Source organism: Nothoprocta perdicaria, unplaced genomic scaffold, assembly GCF_003342845.1.
Source record: "Nothoprocta perdicaria isolate Ctin4 unplaced genomic scaffold, notPer1 scaffold_4, whole genome shotgun sequence".
In the NCBI taxonomy this organism is placed as follows: domain Eukaryota; kingdom Metazoa; phylum Chordata; class Aves; order Tinamiformes; family Tinamidae; genus Nothoprocta; species Nothoprocta perdicaria.
Genome location: NW_020455643.1, coordinates 9,657,131 through 9,675,596, shown reverse-complemented (window position 1 = coordinate 9,675,596; position 18,466 = coordinate 9,657,131). Strand labels below are relative to the sequence as shown.

Here is an 18,466-nt window from a genome sequence, read left to right as displayed (position 1 = left end):
CGGCGCGCGGCGGCGGCGGCGGGGGAGGGACGCGGCCCTCCCCGCGCCGGGCGCGGTGGTAGGGTCGGCAGCTCAAATTCCGAGAATTGGGCTCTGTTGATTCTTAGAACTGGGGTTCTTAGAAGTGGTGATGCAAGGAGTTTCTAGGAAAGCCCGGAGACCAGGTGATTGCCGCTGCTATTGCCGCCGCCGCCGCTTTTACCCTTTAATTCTCTCTCCCTCCTCTCTCCCTCCTCTCTCTTTTTTTTTTTTCTTCTTTTTTTTTTTTTTTTTTTTTTTTTTTTTTTTTTTCCCTCCTCTCTGCTCGCTCTCCCTCCTCTCGCTCCCTCCCTGCCCCTCGCTCCGCTGCCAGTCGCGCTGGCGCCGCGCCGCCGCTATATAATTTCTACCCGTTTTCGCCTCCCCGCTCCGCGGCAGGTGCTCGGGGCCGCCCCGACGGCGGCGCGCGGCTCTCCGCCACCGAGCATCGCCCCCCGCCCGCCTCGCTCGCCCCGCTTTATTTATTGTTATTTTCCCCCGATCTCTTCATTTATTTATTTTTGCTCGTCCTTCTGCGCGCTGCTCCCGTCGGGCGCCGCTGCGAAAGGAGGGCCGCGGGGAGCGGGGCCGAGGCGGGAGGCACCGGCTGCGGGGCCGCCGCTCGGCACCTGCGGGCGCCGCGAGACGGGGCGGCCGCGCGCGGGCTCCGTGCGGGGAGCGCGTCCCGCGGCGCCGCTCGGGCTCCTCGGCGTTACGTTCCCTGCAGCACCGCGGTTATTCGTATTTTATTATTATTATTGTTGTTATTTATTTTGGCTCGTCTTGCACGTCCGCGCGCCCGCGGAGCGAAGGGGGCTGCTGCGCTGGGCAGCCCGCGCTGCGCGGGGCCGCGGCGGGCGGGGATGGAGAGGCCGCCGCGCGGGGAGGCGGCCCCGGAGCCCGCGGAGGGGACGGGGGACACGGGGCACCCCCCGGAGCGGGGACCCCTTCCCGCGCCTGCGGGCACCCGCGCTGCTCCCCGCGGCTTTTGCCACATGGAAATAAATAAAAGGAAAAGGCTTCAGCTGCGGAGGCGCGAGGCAGCTCCGCATGCTACGCGGAGGGCTTAAATTATTATTATTAATAATAATGATGCCCGCGAAGAGGGGAGTAATTCAGGGAAGGGGACAGCGCGGCCGGTGCGCGCGGCGCGGAGCTCCCGCAGGCGCCGCCGGCCCCGCGCGCCGCTGCCCGGGGCTGCGCGGCCGCGGAGCGACCCTGCGTCCTGCCCCGCAGCTCCCAAAAACACAAGGCAAGGGAGCGGGGGAGGGGGTGTTATTTATTTATTTTCTATTTTAACTAAAAAAAGGGGTGGGGGCAAAACAAAACCGAAAAAAAGCCCAACTTTTGTTGTGAAAACTTTCCGTGGTCGGGCGGCAGCGACCTCTCCCGGCCGCCCCCTCCCCTCCCCGCCGGGCCTCCCTCCCGCTCTGCTCCCGGAGTTTGCAAAGTCACAGCGTGAACGTTATGAAATCGCCCCTTGAGAAGGAGGGAAGCGGAAAGCGAGCCGCTTGTTTAGAGAAATCCGCGGCGGCCTCTTTCAGATGTGCCTAAAAAGCCGCCTTTGACCCCTGTTGCGTTTCCAAGGAAGAGGCAAATCCGGACTGCAAAAATCCTGAGTCAAAAACAACAGGGAGGGCTGAGCTCCGCCTCGGCTCGCGTTTGGCCGCGGCCGCGCAGCACCGCGCAGCACCGCGCAGCACCGCGCTCCGGCATCGGCCCGGGCCGGCACCGCCGCGAGGGGCAGCGGCGCCGGCGGGCAGCGCCCGGCCCCTGTTGCTCCTTGCGAGCGCCTTGGTCGCCGTCCTGGGCTCTTCAAATTCCCTCCTTGGCAGCGTTGTCTCGAGGGCTTGCGGGATAAGCGCGTGGAGGAGAAATGTGGGCTTCCTCCTGGCGCTGCGTGGAGCTGGGGGAGGCTTCAGTTCGGAAATTGCTTTGAAAATGCTTTAAGGCAGCTCTCCTTCTATTTCTTTCTCATGCGTGCGACGGGAGTGTATGCAAACACACACGGAGAAAGCTTAAGCCTCTGTTATTTCCCTTTTAACGAAGGGATTGTCGGCTTAAGAACTTATATTACAGGCGGCGTTTTTTTTTTTTTTTCCCCTGTTAAACAAATCATCAATCCATTAAAATATTCAAAGACTGTCTAGCAATTTTCCAGAAGAATGGATTATTATATTGTGCCACTAAGAAAAGGCTTAAAGGCTTCGTCTCTGAGTGTTCAATTTTTTGACTGGCAAAACAGATCAAAGATCTCTCGGGATGCATTTCAATTCCAATTTCCAATCCCCCTCAGTTCTGACGGTCCGAGTCAATATTCGGAGAGGAAGTGGAATTTAACTGGTTAGTTATTATTGCAAAGGAAGAAGTCAGAATGAGAAGTGATTCTTACAAATCCCMCCAAAAAGAGAGGAAAAAAATCTGTTAAAAGTCTTTAAAAGTCTTCAGACATCCCCATTCGCAGCCCAGGGAGGACTTAAGCCTGCCGTCTAAAATAAACCTAGCAGAAACATTAAATTTTGAAAAACAAGGCTGGAAAAGCTCGTAAAAATAATGTTGCTCAGACACATTTTTAAGAGAAACAGAATTACATCGACGAAATTATATGTTTTCCAGGTTTGGTTGGGGTGTTTTATTTTCCAAGGGGAAAAATCGCCTCTGCAGCGAAGCGAGCTGGTGCCATCTAGTGTCGTGTGGTCGCCGGCTCCGCCGGCCGCGGCTCGGCACAGCGGCAACGTGTTTATTAATGCACTGCTTATAAAAAGAAAGAAACGCTCGCGAGCTCGGGGGACGGTGGCGAAGAAACTCTGGATGCCGCTGCACTTACTTAAGGAGCCTAATTGGAAACAAGCGCGCGCTTATTAAAGTCGCTGGCATTTCCATATGGAGTTCTCGCCGGCTCTTGTCATGAAATCGCATGTGAAAATCTTTCCGAGTTGTGGTGTTAATCTTCCCTTGAATTTCTGCCCGATTTAGGATGTCTCATGGAGCTCTTTTCTTTTTCTTCATTCCCGTCTAGTTATGATGGCAGCTGCCTAATATTAATTTTTAGTTTTTTAAAATCAAATGTATTGATATTGTCCTCAAGATCCTATTRTAAGTGCACATGATAAAACTTACTGAGGCAATACTTTGTTTGGGGAGCWGGGATGAGTGTCCCTTTTTAAATGTCCATTAAAAAAAAAAAGCTTGTAGAGATAAGTGAAACAACTCTAACGAATATGTGGACTTGTCACTGTGCAATTCATGTATCTCTTTGTATTTCTGTCACTGTCATCAACTAAGCCATATGATGCCTGTTTTAGCTCATGGGCTGTAATGTTTGGGCTGCAAACACCCCATGAGAAACATTTGCTCGTTCAGTTGAAGGCTGAAATGTTCTCATCTTTTGAAAAGTTTGTAAAACCTAAATTTGGGAAGTTGAGTGCGTGTCGGTAACCTCTCATTCYGTTTTATCGTAGTGGGAGCCGTGTATACCCAGTGCCTGTACACTTTTCTAGGTCTATTTTTAAACCATTCTTCTCTTTGGCAAGAAGTGGCACTTGGTTTCCATGTTTACAGCAGGCATTGGTGAACCTCAGGAGTTTGCAGTTCGTTTAAATGAGTATTCAGAAGTTCGCTCTGCCTGGTAAACTTTTTGAGACTGCAAATTTAGATTGCAAATGCCTTTTTGCATTAAATAAAGAAGGGAAGTAGCCTTCCCTGGTTTATTTTTTTTCTTAATTCAAAATCCACCTTGTAATTCCAAATCCAATTTTTCAAATTGTTAAGTCTTGCTTGTGCTCAGTTGCAGCAGGACTTCTCCTCCGTCAGGGATTGTGTTGCCTTCAGGGCTGTGCAACTCCCTTGCAAGCTCAGCATCGCTTCACACCTAGGATGCAGGGAGAGCCAAGGGAATGAGGGAGAGGAGAACCCTCCAGGCTGTTATTTTTCTTCTCTCCTTTTCCCAGGCTGTGTTCTGCCTTGGGTTTACCCCTTTTTTGGACACGTGAGGAGCATCTGGTGGTTTATGCAGCAAGGAGAGCTTGGGATTTGTGTGCAGCAGGGTGGTGGGTTCTGCAGAACATGTCTCATGTTGGGCATGGCACACTCCGAAACAGATATCAAAACAGACCTGATGGGCTAAATAAATAGGATGGGGTGGAAGGGGATCCCAAACTGCACACGTGTCCCCCAGGTGCTGCRTTTAGGCTGGTTGTCTGAGCTCCTTGCTGCCAAAATGGACTGTTGCCACCTTGATACCTGGAGCGTGGACGGAGGGGAAGGGATTTGCTGGCTTGTGAGCGATGGCCCTGGCATGGGGTTGGTCAGTGGGTCACTGCTGTGCAGGTCGGAGCAGCTGGGGCTGTGGTGCGTTCTGCCACCGGGGCAGCGCTTGGCGCAGGGCTCGCGTGGGCAAACGCTGCATCTGCCTCCTACTCCCTCGAGTAGCTCCCTCGGCCTCGGATGAGACGAGGCTCCCGCCTTTGCTTGTAGAATTAACATGCTGAATTGCTAGGGGTCATTTGAAGTGTTGGAGCAGGTTTGACTCCCTGCTTCCCAAGGGCACTCGCTGGCTCTGTCTCCTAGTTGGATCTTGGCTATGCAAAGAGCAGGGGGAATCCTCACAGCGGAAAACAGTTGAGATGTTTTTAGTATCTTTCCCCCTCCCTCCTCCTCCTCCTCCCCCTGCGTTTTCTTTTGCAAAGACCAAAACAACTTGAGCTGGGCCCACTTTCAAGGGCAATCCTTTTAAATCCTCTTTTGAAGTACAAACTCTGAAGCTCCCTGCAGCGCTCAAGAAAATATGCCGTTTTCCTGGTTCCAAGGGCTGATAATAAACCCGTCCAGATAATGTATTGCATTTCCTAGAAACATTTGTTTGCTGGCAGGAAATTGGATCAGATTGAAAGTTAGCAGAGACCGCTCGATACAGCGCGTGCAATCCGCTCACGGAAGGGTACGATGGAAAAAACTACAGGGTTGTGCTGGCGATGCCGCTTTTGATCTGTGCTGACGGCGTCTGCTAGGACTCCTCTTGGGCTTGCCCTTCCCTGGCTATTATTAACCGAGCCACGTTCTGGCCTAGGCACCAAACAGAAGCTGCTAAATTAATAAAATTGTGCTCTGACAGCTGAAGGATGCTTCGTGCCCCTTGTGTGTGTGATGCTGGGAAAGCGGAGCTGGGCACTTGCACGTCCTCTTCCTCAGGGCTCGTAGGACCTGTGGTTGTGCCTGGGGCTCCCCCATTGCCCCTTGCCTCTGGTCACCATATGGAAGCACTTGCGTGTCCCTTGATGGGCTGGGGGTGGGTTGGTGGCAGCCGTGTCCCCCAGGGGCAGCCGGTTGCTCCTGCAGTGCTGGTGCCCTATGGCAGGGTAAGGACAAGGGAGTGGGGGCAGGATAGCGCTTCCCCTGGGCGGGCAGTTTCAGAGCCCTGTGTGGGATGGAGCTGTGGGGAAGAGAGACTTCCTGGCCCCTCTGGGCTGAGGAGAAGCCCAGAGGTTCTGGTAGGATGCGGGATGCTGCAGGGGGGTGGGTGCTGCCCTCCCCTGGCTTGCTGGGGGGATGAGGAGGGATCTGGTGCATGCAAAGGGAGTAGAGGAGCAAGGGCATCGTCCTGAGCATGGTGGGGAGGCTCCCTATGTACCAGGAACGGAAAGGGATTTGCTATAAAACAGAGCATGGCTGGATGGAGGGGGAGGACTCAGGGTGTCCCACTTTCCTGGGGGAAGCAGTGGGGGTCCCCCTTTGGCGTGGATGGAGCGGAGCCGAGCAGGATTTCCCCTGTGTGCAGAGCCCCGAGCTCCCTCGCTCGCCTGCCAAGCCGGCCACCCTGGGCAGGGCAGCACCGGCCTGGGCTCCCTTCCAGGAATGGGCTTTCTCGGGGAGGTGCCGCCAGGGAAGGGCCGTTCCATGAAGCGCCGGGGCAGACCCGCAGCCTTCCTGGAAGGCAGTGGCACCAACAGCCCCGGGCCGCCCCCGCGGCCGCCGCGAGGGGCTGCGCGCCTGGCCCACACCTTCCTCTCCAGGCACTGAGAGCCGTGGCGAGCGCAGCCCGGAGCGCCGGGCCGCCCTGCACCTGCAAGGTACCGCGCAGGAAAGCCGGGGGCGACGCTGCCGCCGCGGCCGAGCCCTGGCACCTCGCGGGCTTTGGCAGCAGAAGAGGAAGACCTTGCCGGGCAGCCGCGGTTTCYGCTGCTTCCCATCCCTGTCCCCCTTCTCTGCCGCTCCCGGCATCGTCCCATGTGCCGATGGTCCTGCGCAAGGGCTGGGAAGGGCAGGGTTAAGCCCGGCTCGGTGCAGTGAGGGGAAGGAAGGTCCCTCTCCCTCTGCTCGCCCACATCCTGCAGCTGGGAGCGCTTGGGATGCACCTGCCTGGCTCTATGGGCGGTGCAGGGGGCCGGGCAGCTCCCGGGCGGCCCGGGGGGAGATGGTTGTGCAGGGTAAGGAGGATGTGAGGGGTGGGAGGGCAGCGGGTGCTCCCCGMCTGGGCAGCTCCGTGCCCTCGCCGCGGGAGAGGGAGCTCGGTGACAGCGACAGCTCCTCACGTGATGCTCAAGGGCACAGAGTTCACCCTGCAGTTTGTAACTTGGTTAGTTTGTAAGTGGGTCAGCTGGTGACGGCGCCGTGACACCGGCGTGGGCTCTGGGAGCTCCGAGGAGTTGGTGGCAGGGCCGCCCGCCCGGCCGAGGTCGGGACGTGACCCAGGCAGCCGGGACGTGCGTGATCCGCTGGTGCGGAAACGGGGATGCGTGCAGGGCTCCCTATGGATGGCTGTAAGTCCCTTGGCTCTCGAGTGAGGGTAGCGAGCGGCTGGCAGCCGGTGTGTACAGAGAGGTCAGAGTCTGCAGTATTTGGGAAATGAGTCATTTTGTGTGTGTGTGTGTCTGTGTGTGCGAAGCTCAGCGCTAGCAGGACTCGGAGCAGCTCTGGAGATTTGCATTTGATCTCTGGAACGGAATTGCACGATGCCCTTCTGGGCTTTGCGTGCGATACCTTGTCATAGATCACACTCCTTCCTGCTCCGGYGTCTCTGGAGACGCAGGGAGAGCTTGGGCTCTGCATCTGAGCATCTCYTGTAAGGGAAAGAAAGCGGAACGCTTGTCCTTGCAGGGCTGGATGGGATCCCTGCAAGTGCCGGAAGTCATCTATGTCACTTTGCTCCCAAAAACTTTTGATCAGTCCTAAAAATAGTATGGTGAGGGTCTCAGGGCTGCACAGAGGTTGTGCATTTATTTATGATGGYTTTCCTGGTTGCTGACAGGGCAGCCACCTGAGAGCCCTCTTCCTAGCGCTGGCACCAGGTCAGCTGTGCTAATTATTTTTTAAGGAAGTTGGGAAATAAGAGCCTGAGTTTTGGAAGGCGTTTAACTCCTGTGTTTCCTCGCTGTGCAGCCCCAGTCATTTTGCCCACAAAAGCAGCGGACAGAGACAGAAATTACAGTTTGGGGAAAAGCTTTGTCACTAGCCTGGACAAGGCATTTGTTCTGGTTGTGCTTCCATCTCAGCCACTCATGTCCTGTGTGATCCTGGCCAAATGCCTTCAATACTTGATGGCCATATCTTCCCGAATCTGTTTGGGAGTACCATTCCCAAGCATTTTCCTGGTGTCTGAAGTGCACTGGCATCCTGAGAGGGGCAGTAGCTACTCTGGAGGGCTGAATTCAGGCTCTTTCGAGGTTTCTAAGTACTGGCAGCGGRTGTGTAAGTCATACCTGTTAATGAGGTGCTGGGAATATGGCACTGGCATTGGATATGGCACTGGCTGGGAATTTGGTCTTGGCAGGGGAGAGTTATCTCCGAAAGACGTGGTGARAACATTCTTGCCTGACTTCCCTTCCCCACCTGCCTTTCGGTTCCTGAGTCATGGAAATGAAAATCCCCTTGGCATACGCCCATGGTTTGGGCTAGAGGGTGTGGAAGAAGCTATGATTGGATTCTCAAAGCCTGTGGTTGTGATAAGAACACACTGTACCGGAAGAAACAAATGTTAACCTTACTGGAGAGTAGAAGGTTGATTATCTCTAGCTTTTTATCCCATTGATGCACCAGCGAGACAACAAGCGCACGTCCTTTTGGGATCAATTCATATATACCAGCTAATATGGCATTTGTTTTCTTGTGCTTTATTTGTAGGTTTGAAAGAAACTTTTGGACTGTGAATTGAGGCATTGGGTATGTACATTTAAATTTTGTGCTTCCCCCCCGCTTCCCTTAAACACGTTGAATGAAATGTTTCATTAGACCCAGCTGGGATCTGTTTTCAGGAGAGCAGCTGCTCTGTAGAAAATACTGTACGTTCATATCCCACTGGGAAAGGAGGAGGAGGTGAGAACGCGGGAGGGAGCTACTCATTGAAGAATTGCACATTTAAGATGTCGATTCCAGCCCAAAGTCAAAGAGGTTTTTGGACTGTCCTGGGTGCTAGATGGCAGGCTGCTCGGAGGGCCCCTCTAACACAGATCAAAGGGCTGTTGTGTTGGGGGAAGGTTTGTATTCCTCAACTAACCCAAGCCTCCCTCACTTGGCGAGAATGGSCTGAAGTGTGGGTAGCAATCCAGCAGGTTAGATGGGTTCTGCCCCTGACTATTGCCACTGATTTAYTGGGAAATTTTGAACAGTTCTGCTCCAAAGTGGACATTGGGAAGCAGGGAAGGTTCATCAGTAGTTTTGATGGTGGCTGAGGGTTGTGCTTCACCATGGGCTATTTTCCAGATGTTGAAATTCTTGCAGCTTCTGTTGGGACGAGGACAGTTTTGATTTCCAAGGCTGCATCTACAGCCAGCCAGCAGATGGGTGGGGGAATGGTGCTTGTGGAAGGTCTAGAGACTGGGAAGACAGTGTGTTGAGAGCTTTGTGGAGGCAAACCCAAGGGAGCAGCTGTGGTGGGAGGAGTGGGCTGGGGTGGAGCCACCATGGGTGAGGCAGGGAGAAAGAGGAGCCAGTTAGCTAATCATCAGGAGGGTCTGGTTGCCTTCGCCCACCAGCTCGCTGGGTGGAGCTGAGACACACTAGGTCTGGCTCTTTCAAGAGACTTTGCTGGGCAGCCTGGCGGGCACTTGGAGCAGAAGCTGAAATGCAGTCACCTCCCTGTTTGTTGTTTCTCCTGGGGCTGAGAAGCTGGTGCTGTCACCACCAGCCACACTTCACCATCTAAACCCTTTATGGAGTGGCAGCTGTCTCTTTACTGGGTCTAGGTTCCTTTCTCAGCTGCTTCTGTGTTCCCATCCATCTCCACCTTCTTCTTTTTTTTGAGCAGACTCAAGATGGCCTCACCAGCAGACAGCTGCATCCAGTTCACCCGCCATGCAAGCGATGTCCTCCTCAATCTCAACCGCCTTAGAAGCCGGGACATCTTGACCGATGTTGTCATCATTGTGAACCGGGAACAGTTCAGAGCTCATAAAACAGTCCTCATGGCCTGCAGGTGAGTGCAGGAATGGGTTCCTCTGTCCCTTTCTCTTCCCTGTGCCTTTGGTGACCTGCAATACTATTGAGCCCCTGGGAAGCCTGCAGGTTTTACAGACAGGGAAATTGAGGCAGGGAAGCAGACTTCACACAGGCTGCCAAGAAGCCTTTGCTAGTAAAGGAGCTAAAACTGAGGCCTCTTATTTGTAGCATGGTGCACAGACCCCTCTTTCTTGAGTGCATACATTTGCCTACATGCAGTCCCTCGAGATGAACAGGAGCACGGCGGACGTGGGTTGTGTTTCTGAAGACGGAGCACGAAGGCTCCCTGAGAGTAGGGAAGGGGAGGCGGGGCTGGATGCTCGCTGGGGTGAGCAAGTCCTTTGTGACTGCAGTGTCCCCTGTCAYGGCTATTTTTAGAGCTGTTCCTCCCTGGCCCCCAGTTTGCTGACTGCGCCCACCTCTGCTGAAATCCCCTTCCAGGTCCAGGACTGTTTCTTAGCAAATTCTTAATTAACATCCCACTATCGTTCAATTGAATCACTGCAGATGCCTTCCAAGGTCTTCTCTTGACAGGGCGCGGGGATGTGGAAAAGCAAGGATTTAGCTATTAGAACATTTGAAAAATGTTTTGTCAACATTTCCTTTTCTTTCTGGTTAAAGTATGTGTGGATCTCCCGAGAGGCTTTTGAAAGAAATGAGACACAGCAGGAAGGGGGTGGCGGTGGCAAGAACAACAACAGCAACAAAAAAGGGGGAATTTCTAAACCAGGGCAGTGGAGAGTTGTTGGGCAGGTGAGATTTGAAAGCAGGCTGTTCCAGTTGGTAAAAGTGCAGCACAGAAGATGCTTACTAAGCTGGGAAACCAAGCTCGATAATAAGCGGGAAGCTCAGGGAATGCTGTAATTGCCTTTGGCTTCTTTATCGTTCAGGAACCCCTCTGTGCTAAAGGATTTCAGACAAATTCTTTCTTCTTCTGAGTTGTCATCACACTCATCTCTTCTCTGTCTCCCCTCCAGTGGCCTCTTCTACAGCATCTTCACTGATCAGCTTAAATGCAACTTGAATGTCATCAATTTAGACCCTGAAATCAACCCTGAGGGGTTTTGCATCCTCTTGGACTTCATGTACACATCCCGCCTGAACTTGAGGGAGAACAATATCATGGCTGTGATGGCCACAGCACTGTACCTGCAGATGGAGCACGTGGTTGATACTTGCCGAAGGTTTGTCAAATCTAGGTGAGAGCCATGAGTGAACTTTGGAGAGCCTGGGAAGAGCCTGGGATGGTGTGTTGGGGTGGGAGTGAACTCATTCTTGAGTATAGAAATGACTGTCTGTACCTCCTTTTTGCCTGGTTACAGTGAAGCTGAAATGGTGTCTGCTATGAAGACTCCAAGGGAAGAGTTTCTGGCTGGCCGGATGCTGAGTCACCCAGAGGTGATGGCTTATCGGAGCAGAGAGATCTCAGAAAGCAGCATGCACCTCCGAAATGGGTCCCTTTGTGATGGGAGAGCCTTTGCACCTGGCTTGTTCAATAGCCTGTCTGGATCCTCCATTTCCTACCCTGGATACAGCCCCCTCCCTCTAAATGGCTTCCTTGTGGATGATGAGTTGCGGGAGATGCGGATGCCCCTCTCCGAACTCTCAAGGGCGAGTGCCTTCCCCAAGGAGAGGATTCTGCCATGCGACAGCTCTCGGACAGTCCCCACAGAGTACATGAGAACCATCACCGACATCTCAGCCAACATGTGCCATGCCACGATTTATGCTCCAAAAGAAGCTGCTGCTGAAGAAGCCAGGAGTGACATGCACTACAGCGTAGCCTCTGGCCCCAAACCTGTTGTCCCCTCGGTCCGAAACAACTCCTACTTCTCTTGCGACAAAGTGGCCAAAGAGGAGGAGCGGACATCTTCAGAAGATGAGATCAGCCAGCACTTTGAGCCCACCAACACCCCCTTGGACCGCAAGGGACTCATTAGCCCCCAGAGCCCCCAGAAGTCAGACTGTCAGCCCAACTCGCCGACGGAGTCCAGCAGCAGCAAGAACGCCCGTATTGGTCAGAGCTCTAGCTCTCTTGCCACCAAGAGCCCCACAGACCCCAAAGCCTGCAACTGGAAGAAGTATAAGTTCATTGTCCTCAACTCTCTCAATCAGAGCACCAAGCAAGATGGTGCTGATCAGAATGAGATGGGAACCCTCTCTCCTCGCACTTACATGCCCATGTCCACCTGCCAGCAGTCCATGGAGCCAGAACACCTCAATGTGCAATCCCCTACCAAGATGAGTGTGAGTGGAGAAGATTCCACTATCCCACAAGCGAGCAGACTCAACAACATTGTTAACAGGTGAGAAGATTCCCCTGAGCAACAGAACTCCATACGTTGTTGGTGAAGGTTTGGAAGTGTCTGAAATAGCTGGGGTGTTGGGTTGGGGACCAGGTGGGAACTTCTGCATTGGTGGAGCACTGCCAGTGACATCAGCTGGCCATCCACACGGTAGCAGTGCTGGCCTGGTCTGGCAGTGAAATTGGGAACATTGGGTCAGGAATGTCTGGCTCACTGCAGCTTTGGATGGTTTCTGAGCCTGGATTCACCCAGCCTGTTTTCACCTGAGTCCTTTTGCCCAGAGCGTTCGCTTGGCTGTGTGCTCTGAAAAGGCCTAACTGTCCGGGAACAGTGCACTATATCCTGGACACGGATGTTCCTAGAGAGCTTTGAGGTTGCTTGGTATGGGCACCTGAAGCATGAGGGACCAGTTATTGATCAGGGCTCTGCTGTGCATCTCCACAAAAATCTCCCATAAAACATGGATGTTCTTCATGTCTGGAAGGGTGCAAACATCAAGGGCTTCATAGCTCAAGCACAGCAAGGGCCTTCTCACGGCTGTGTGCATTGCTGTCCTTCCACAGGTCCCTGGATGGGTCCCCTCGGAGCAGTGAAGGGCAGTCCCCGCTGTACATGCATTCATCGAAGTGCAGCTCCTGTGGCTGCCAGTCCCCACAACATGCTGAGATGTGCCTTCACACCCCTGGCTCAACCTTTGGAGAAGAGATGGGGGAAACCCAGTCTGAATACTCTGACTCCAGTTGCGGTGAGTCTCCTCAGCTGCATCATTTGCAACTGGCAGGGAGTGGGGCTGTGCAGTCTAGGGATCTGTCCACCCAGTGCCCTTCATCCAAGTGGCCAGTCAAAACCATCTCTGATGCTGATGGATCCCAAAGCACTTTACAGTGCTCTCTCCACTGGCTGACCAGCTCTGTGCATGCACGTGAGGGATGCACACATGGGAATTGCTTCTGCTCTCTTCTGGCTTTCCCCTCCCAACACCATCTAGGCACTTGGTGTGAGAAGTTAGTCACCTGCTGCTACCTTGGCAGCTAAGGACAGGAAACGAGGTACACCCCACCCCAGCAGAACCACAGGAGAACAAGCTTGGCAGATGTAATGACCCTAATAGAGATTGGGCAATACAGTGTGTCTCACTCATCCGTCACGGTATCTTCATTATCGGCGAGCCCAATGTGCACATCTGGAGAAACACGGATAATTAGACTTGCAATCCTCTTGCAAAATTCCACAGGCCCATAGACAAGTATCTTTGCACCCATCTGCCTGTAGCTCAGGGAGGGGGAATACGGAATTGTTTGTTTTCCTGCGGTGTGGGATGAGATCAACAAAGGGAACTCAGGTCTGATGATGCTCAAGGCTAAAGCACTTACGAGTTAGATACCTTTGTAGAGGGGACCTGCCAGGAGCTCTAAATGCTGATGATCTTCCTGTGCTCAGGGAAGACATCTGTGCACGTAAAGGTTTAAGGCCTCTACAGGAGCTGGAATTGCTCCAGGGCTGAGCATGCATCCTTTGGAGGATGCCTGGTAGTTGGGTGCTTTTGTAGACCTCCCTGACGTATACCTAGGTGAGATGCCTGACTTCCTGTGCTGTGGGAGCAGCTTTAATAAGCGGTAGCTCCTGTCACCCTGAAGGAGAGGTGGCCAGGGATTACTGTGCCCTCCTAAGCCACACGTGTTCTTGCTCTGTGTGCAGGGAGGTTGCGGCTGTAATAGCATGGTGCAAGTGCTGCTGACCTCAGACATCCGGGCTCAGCGTATTGCTCCAGTGCTGGCTGTGTCGGCTGTCCCTCTCTAGCAGAACCCCAGACCATGGCCTACCGAGGTGCCAGATGGCCCATCTCATTGCTCTTCTCTCTGCCTTCCCAGAGAACGGAGCCTTCTTCTGCAACGAGTGTGACTGCCGGTTCTCCGAAGAGGCCTCTCTCAAGAGACACTCTCTGCAAGTGCACAGCGATAAGCCCTACAAGTGTGATCGCTGCCAGGCCTCCTTCCGATACAAGGGGAACCTCGCCAGCCACAAAACCGTCCACACGGGTACGGCATCGGCCTTGGGGGGACCTACTGGGGAGATATTGAGCTGCTGGGCTGTTGTGTTCGGGTGTTCATGGCTGTGGCGTTCCCTGCTCTGTGTCACTAGTTGTCTGTGCTGGAGAGAGCCAGGTGCTGGTGTGTTGCTGCAAATGCTTTCCTCAGTGCTGCCCGGGAGCCTGGATGCTGCTCTTGGGCTGAGCTGAACCTGCCTGGGCTTTGGCTTAGGGGAAATGCTGCCCTGCCTCGTAGGGTGACTGGACCTTAGTTGCTTTATAGCACCAGGTGCTGCTGTTTTGGCAGCAGCAAAACTCATGGCTGGGAGCAGACTTGTGCCCTTTGGATTATTTTTCATGGATAAAAGAAGAATTCAAAAGCTCAGTTAGGGAGAAACCTTTTCCCCCACCCCCCTATATCTTAGAAATTCAGATCATATGAAGCCTGGCAGAAACTCTGCCAATAGGAAAATCAGTGAATGTACCAATTCACAGAGAGTACATCCAATGAAAGCTGAGAAAGGAACAGAATATTAAGAGTTTAGTCATTTGCTGACAAACGTGGGKTTTTTTTCTTGCTTTCATTAATGGTTAACATGACATCAAACAATTTACATGCTGAGAAAGGGAAGTCTGTGCTAAAAACTCAGTGTTGCTGTACTCAGTTTGACATTATGCCCTRGAGTCTCACTTAAGCTTGATGAGGCCTGTGCAGATTAATAAAACAATGTATTTGCTGGGCTAGGGTTTGAAGGTGTGAGGAGGCAGAAGTCCCCTGGGCCTTCCAGGTCTTTTGGATACATCTGGAAAGAACTGAATGCCCTGATGTTGTTGAATCAAAACAAAAGGACATGGCAGGAGGAGAAACAATGTGTGTGCCCACTCCCTGCTGAGCCCAGCTTTGTCCATCCTAAAGAAACTCAATTGAGATCTTTTTGCAACTCTCTGCTGGTGGTGAGAAAGTCAGCTGGGGCTTCACAGCAGTGACTTTGACTAAATAATGGCTTGGGAGTGCTGTTGCTGGGCGTGCCTTGGCTTTCCTCTCTATCAGCTCTTCTGGCTCCTCTAAAGAGGGGATGAACAATTGAGACGGGATGTGCTCAAGACCATTAGGAGACCGAACTGAGCCGGGCGGCTCTGCATGTTTTAGTCATGGATGTGGAGAAGTCCCGTGTGCCAGGCTGTTGCTGGGCCAGGAGGGGTGAAATTGTTAATCCTCACTGGCAGAGGTGGTCAACGTCTTCTTTCACATCCAAGGCTGCACCTCCCAACCCAAGGAAGACAATAGTGGCATAACCCTCTGTCCCTGGGAGGAGCGGGGGAGCAGAGGCTGCTCCTGCCTGGGCTTCCCAGCTAAAAATACCCGTGTGCAGCGCATGCCGGCGGGCAGGCTCCGCAATGCCCAGCTCGCTCCCACGCTGTGCCCAGCTCTGGGGATGTCCTGGGCTGACCTGCCRGCTGCTGAGCTCCAACACAAGCTGTAGGACTTGGAGCTGCAGGTTGTGCCAGAGGGTTGGTGCCTGGAGAGGGGCAGCAGCTCTGGAGAGTGCTCTGGCACACGGGCTAAGCGAGCTGGTGTTTATCCCCGCTGCCTTTCTCCTGGTTCCACAGGGGAAAAGCCGTATCGCTGCAACATCTGCGGGGCGCAGTTCAACCGGCCGGCCAACCTGAAAACCCACACGCGCATCCACTCCGGCGAGAAACCGTACAAGTGCGAGACGTGCGGAGCCCGCTTCGTCCAGGTGTGTGTTGCTGGTGGGGCCTGCAGGCTCAGGGCAGGTGGAGATGGCCAAGCTCRTGTCTGAGACCGGCCACCCCTCTTTCCATGAAATGCTAGGAGCTTGGAGCTCCTGTCCAAGACCTGCCAACCCCCGTTCCATGAAATGATAGGAGCTTGGAGCTCCTAGAGGGCTGATTTGCTGGTTTGCTAAGAAATCTGATTTCTGTTTTTAATGTCTCTCCTCCATTTCCTGTTATGGATTGGAGACCTCAGACCCTTGTGGCTCTGACTGCCAGCTAGAACGTACAGAAAAATAAAAGCCCTCTCTGAGCTTTGTCCAAGCAAGGATTGAGCAGCTGAAATCGCAGCCAGGATTTGGGCTGTTCTGATAGGAGGGTGGACTGGTTGAGACCAACCATCAGACCCCTCCTCCGGGACCCCCTGCCCCTTCCAGGGCTGTTCCTGTAACCCGCTGCTCTCCCGCAGGTGGCCCATCTCCGTGCTCACGTGCTAATTCACACCGGGGAGAAACCCTACCCGTGCGAAATCTGCGGCACGCGCTTCCGGCATCTGCAGACCCTCAAAAGTCACCTTCGAATCCACACGGGAGAGAAGCCCTATCATGTGAGTGACCCTGCGCCTCGCGGGAGCTCGCGGCAGGGAGGGAGCCCTCCCGAACCCAATGGGTGGGCAGGCGCTTGGGTGTTTGCATGGACCTGGCTCAGCACCAGCCCCCTGGGCACCCTTCACTTGCCTTGTGGGGCCCTACAAGGCCATTTGCCAAGGTCAAATTTGCTCCCTGTGCCCTGTCCCTTGCTCACACATTAGCTGGTGCCAGTGTGGTATTTTGTCACGACTGTCCGTGCTGGAAACTGGCTCCGATTCTGACACACGTCTCAGCCCTGGGTACATCTTAGCTGCTCTTGTTCCTCTCACCTCTTCTGGAAGAAGGTCACACTTCTCCAAATAGCTGTGGGCTTAAATTACCCCCTCTTGCCGTGCATGGGTGTCAGGGCAGAGCCCTTGGAGCACTGAGGCGAAGGAGCCTGGGGAGMCAGTGTCCTGTGCAGAGTGGCCTTGGCCCTTGTGCATCTCCTAAAACTCAATGTGCAGGGTTGCATCTGCACTGCAGCRTGTGGTTGGGTGCAAGGGCTTGAAGTGAGGTCCCCCGCGAGGGTCGGGGGTCCACGAGGGCGCAGCCGGACCGCGGATCTCACGCTCCCCGCTCTGCGTCTCGCCCCCGCAGTGTGAGAAGTGCAACCTGCACTTCCGCCACAAGAGCCAGCTGCGGCTGCACCTGCGGCAGAAGCACGGGGCCATCACCAACACCAAGGTGCAGTACCGCGTCTCGGCGACCGAGGTGCCTCCGGAGCTCCCCAAGGCGTGCTGAGGCCCCCGCGCGCATTGGCGTGGGAAGCTGTCCAAAGGATACTTGCAACACTTTAAAAAAAAAGAAGGAAAAAAGAAAAAGAAAAAAAAAAAGAAAAAAAAAATCATCATATGATGGAGTGCCTCTAAACCCATAGTGCAGATAGGAAAAAAAAAATTAGAAATGGAAAAAATACACGGGTTTTATTTTTTTTCCCAGTTATGTGAAACTAAAATAAAAATTATTCAGATCTTATTGTATATAAAACATGAAAATAAAAAATAGTCATTTTAAATGTCTGTGCAGTGGAGTGTTGATAAACTCTGGAGTCTAACCTTCACAGCCTTTGCCGTTTGAAGATGAGGAATGTAATGTTGATTTATGGGAACAGATTTTTTCTTTTGTATGCAAAATGTGTGTTCTTTTAAAGAGAAAGTATGCTATTACAGAGAGGGCTTTAACTTTTTTAACCAAAGGTGAAGGAATCTATGGCAGAGTTGTAAATATATATAGATATAAATATATAAATATATATATAATAAATATATATAGACCTTTAAAAAAAGCTATATTAAAAATATATAAAATGCATTAAAGGCTCAGTTGGACTCTGCAGGCAGAAGCCACTCTGAGAATCTTTATTATGATAGAGCACTTAACAAGATATTTTAAAGTATTGCATCTGTACAAGTAAGAAAATATTTTGTCTAAATGCATCAGTGTATTTGTATTTTTTTGCAAGTGAAGGTTTACAATTTACAAAAAAAGTGTGTATTAAACCAACAAAGCTGCAGAAGGAATTTAAAATAATAATAAAGTGTAATTTTTTTTTGTTCTAGTTCTCAGTCTGTATATATGTAAAATGTGGTTTCGCACGGTGCCTTTCTTTTCAATGGAAGTTTTCAATGTATGGACTATATTGAGCTCAGTTTCTTCAAGGTACAGCCTGACGTTGCAAAAGGAGTTTTGGTGGAACTCTCTATTGGGGAATGTTTTATTTTTTTGTTTTGTTTTTGTTTTCCGGTCTTATTTTACATGCTTGTGTTATAAACAATCTCGGGAGACAGGGTTTGGGCTGTGTCTAAACTGCATTAATGCGTTCTGTAAAATATAGCTGTACAAATAAAAGAATAAAATGAAGAAAAGCGATGTATGATGGAGTGGGAGTTCTGTTCTTGTCCGTGCTTCTCCTGAAACATCTTAGCCATCAATCCCTGCTTTTCCCTAAGACTCTTGGCCATGAGGATCTCCAACAGGCAAAGCTGTTGATGGGTGGGCAGTTGGCAAAGCCAAGAGCTGTCTCCTTTACCGCACATGCTCTACTGCTTGCAGTTGGGTTGAGATGAGGTAGCTTCTGGTACCAGGCTGGGGTAGGTCTTGAGATCACTGTGCTGGGTCTTGGTGAGCACGTCACCATCTCCTACCTCCCACTTGGTATTTTGGGTGATTGTGCCAAACAAGCATCAGGGCAAGACCCTTACTGGGTGTCCTAAGGGTGGTTCCAGATGGCTGGGAACTGGTGCACTCGCCAAGGTTGCTCACGGAGAAACGCTGCCCCTTTCCACCACCGATGGATGGGGCTGGCAGCTCAG

The 18,466-nt window shown here is 52.6% G+C and overlaps 1 protein-coding gene across 2 annotated transcripts; it reads left to right on the top strand.

Annotated features, from left to right (window-relative positions):
* The first annotated feature begins 81 nt into the window (after positions 1-81).
* BCL6 (B cell CLL/lymphoma 6) lies at positions 82-17,879 on the top strand. Of its 2 annotated transcripts, none has more exons than XM_026045158.1 (10): positions 82-164; positions 8,137-8,175; positions 9,260-9,427; positions 10,428-10,649; positions 10,773-11,756; positions 12,320-12,501; positions 13,628-13,795; positions 15,397-15,527; positions 15,992-16,129; positions 16,752-17,879. In XM_026045158.1, exons 3-10 carry the CDS (start codon positions 9,267-9,269, stop codon positions 16,893-16,895), a joined length of 2,130 nt encoding a protein of 709 aa, XP_025900943.1. In that variant the 5' UTR covers positions 82-164; positions 8,137-8,175; positions 9,260-9,266; the 3' UTR covers positions 16,896-17,879. The 2 variants fall into 2 exon arrangements, with proteins under 2 accessions (XP_025900943.1, XP_025900944.1); XM_026045159.1 differs by having other exon boundaries at positions 105-164; positions 10,428-10,634.
* The last annotated feature ends 587 nt before the right edge of the window (positions 17,880-18,466 follow it).

What these genes read in the sequence shown, in the direction of transcription:
- BCL6 (XM_026045158.1), top strand. Translation starts at nt 9,267, where the DNA reads ATGGCCTCACCAGCAGACAGCTGCATCCAGTTCACCCGCCATGCAAGC. An exon ending in CGAAGGTTTGTCAAATCTAG is followed by an intron (nt 10,650 to 10,772) that starts GTGAGAGCCATG and finishes GCCTGGTTACAG; the next exon opens with TGAAGCTGAAATGGTGTCTG. An exon ending in CTCAACAACATTGTTAACAG is followed by an intron (nt 11,757 to 12,319) that starts GTGAGAAGATTC and finishes GTCCTTCCACAG; the next exon opens with GTCCCTGGATGGGTCCCCTC.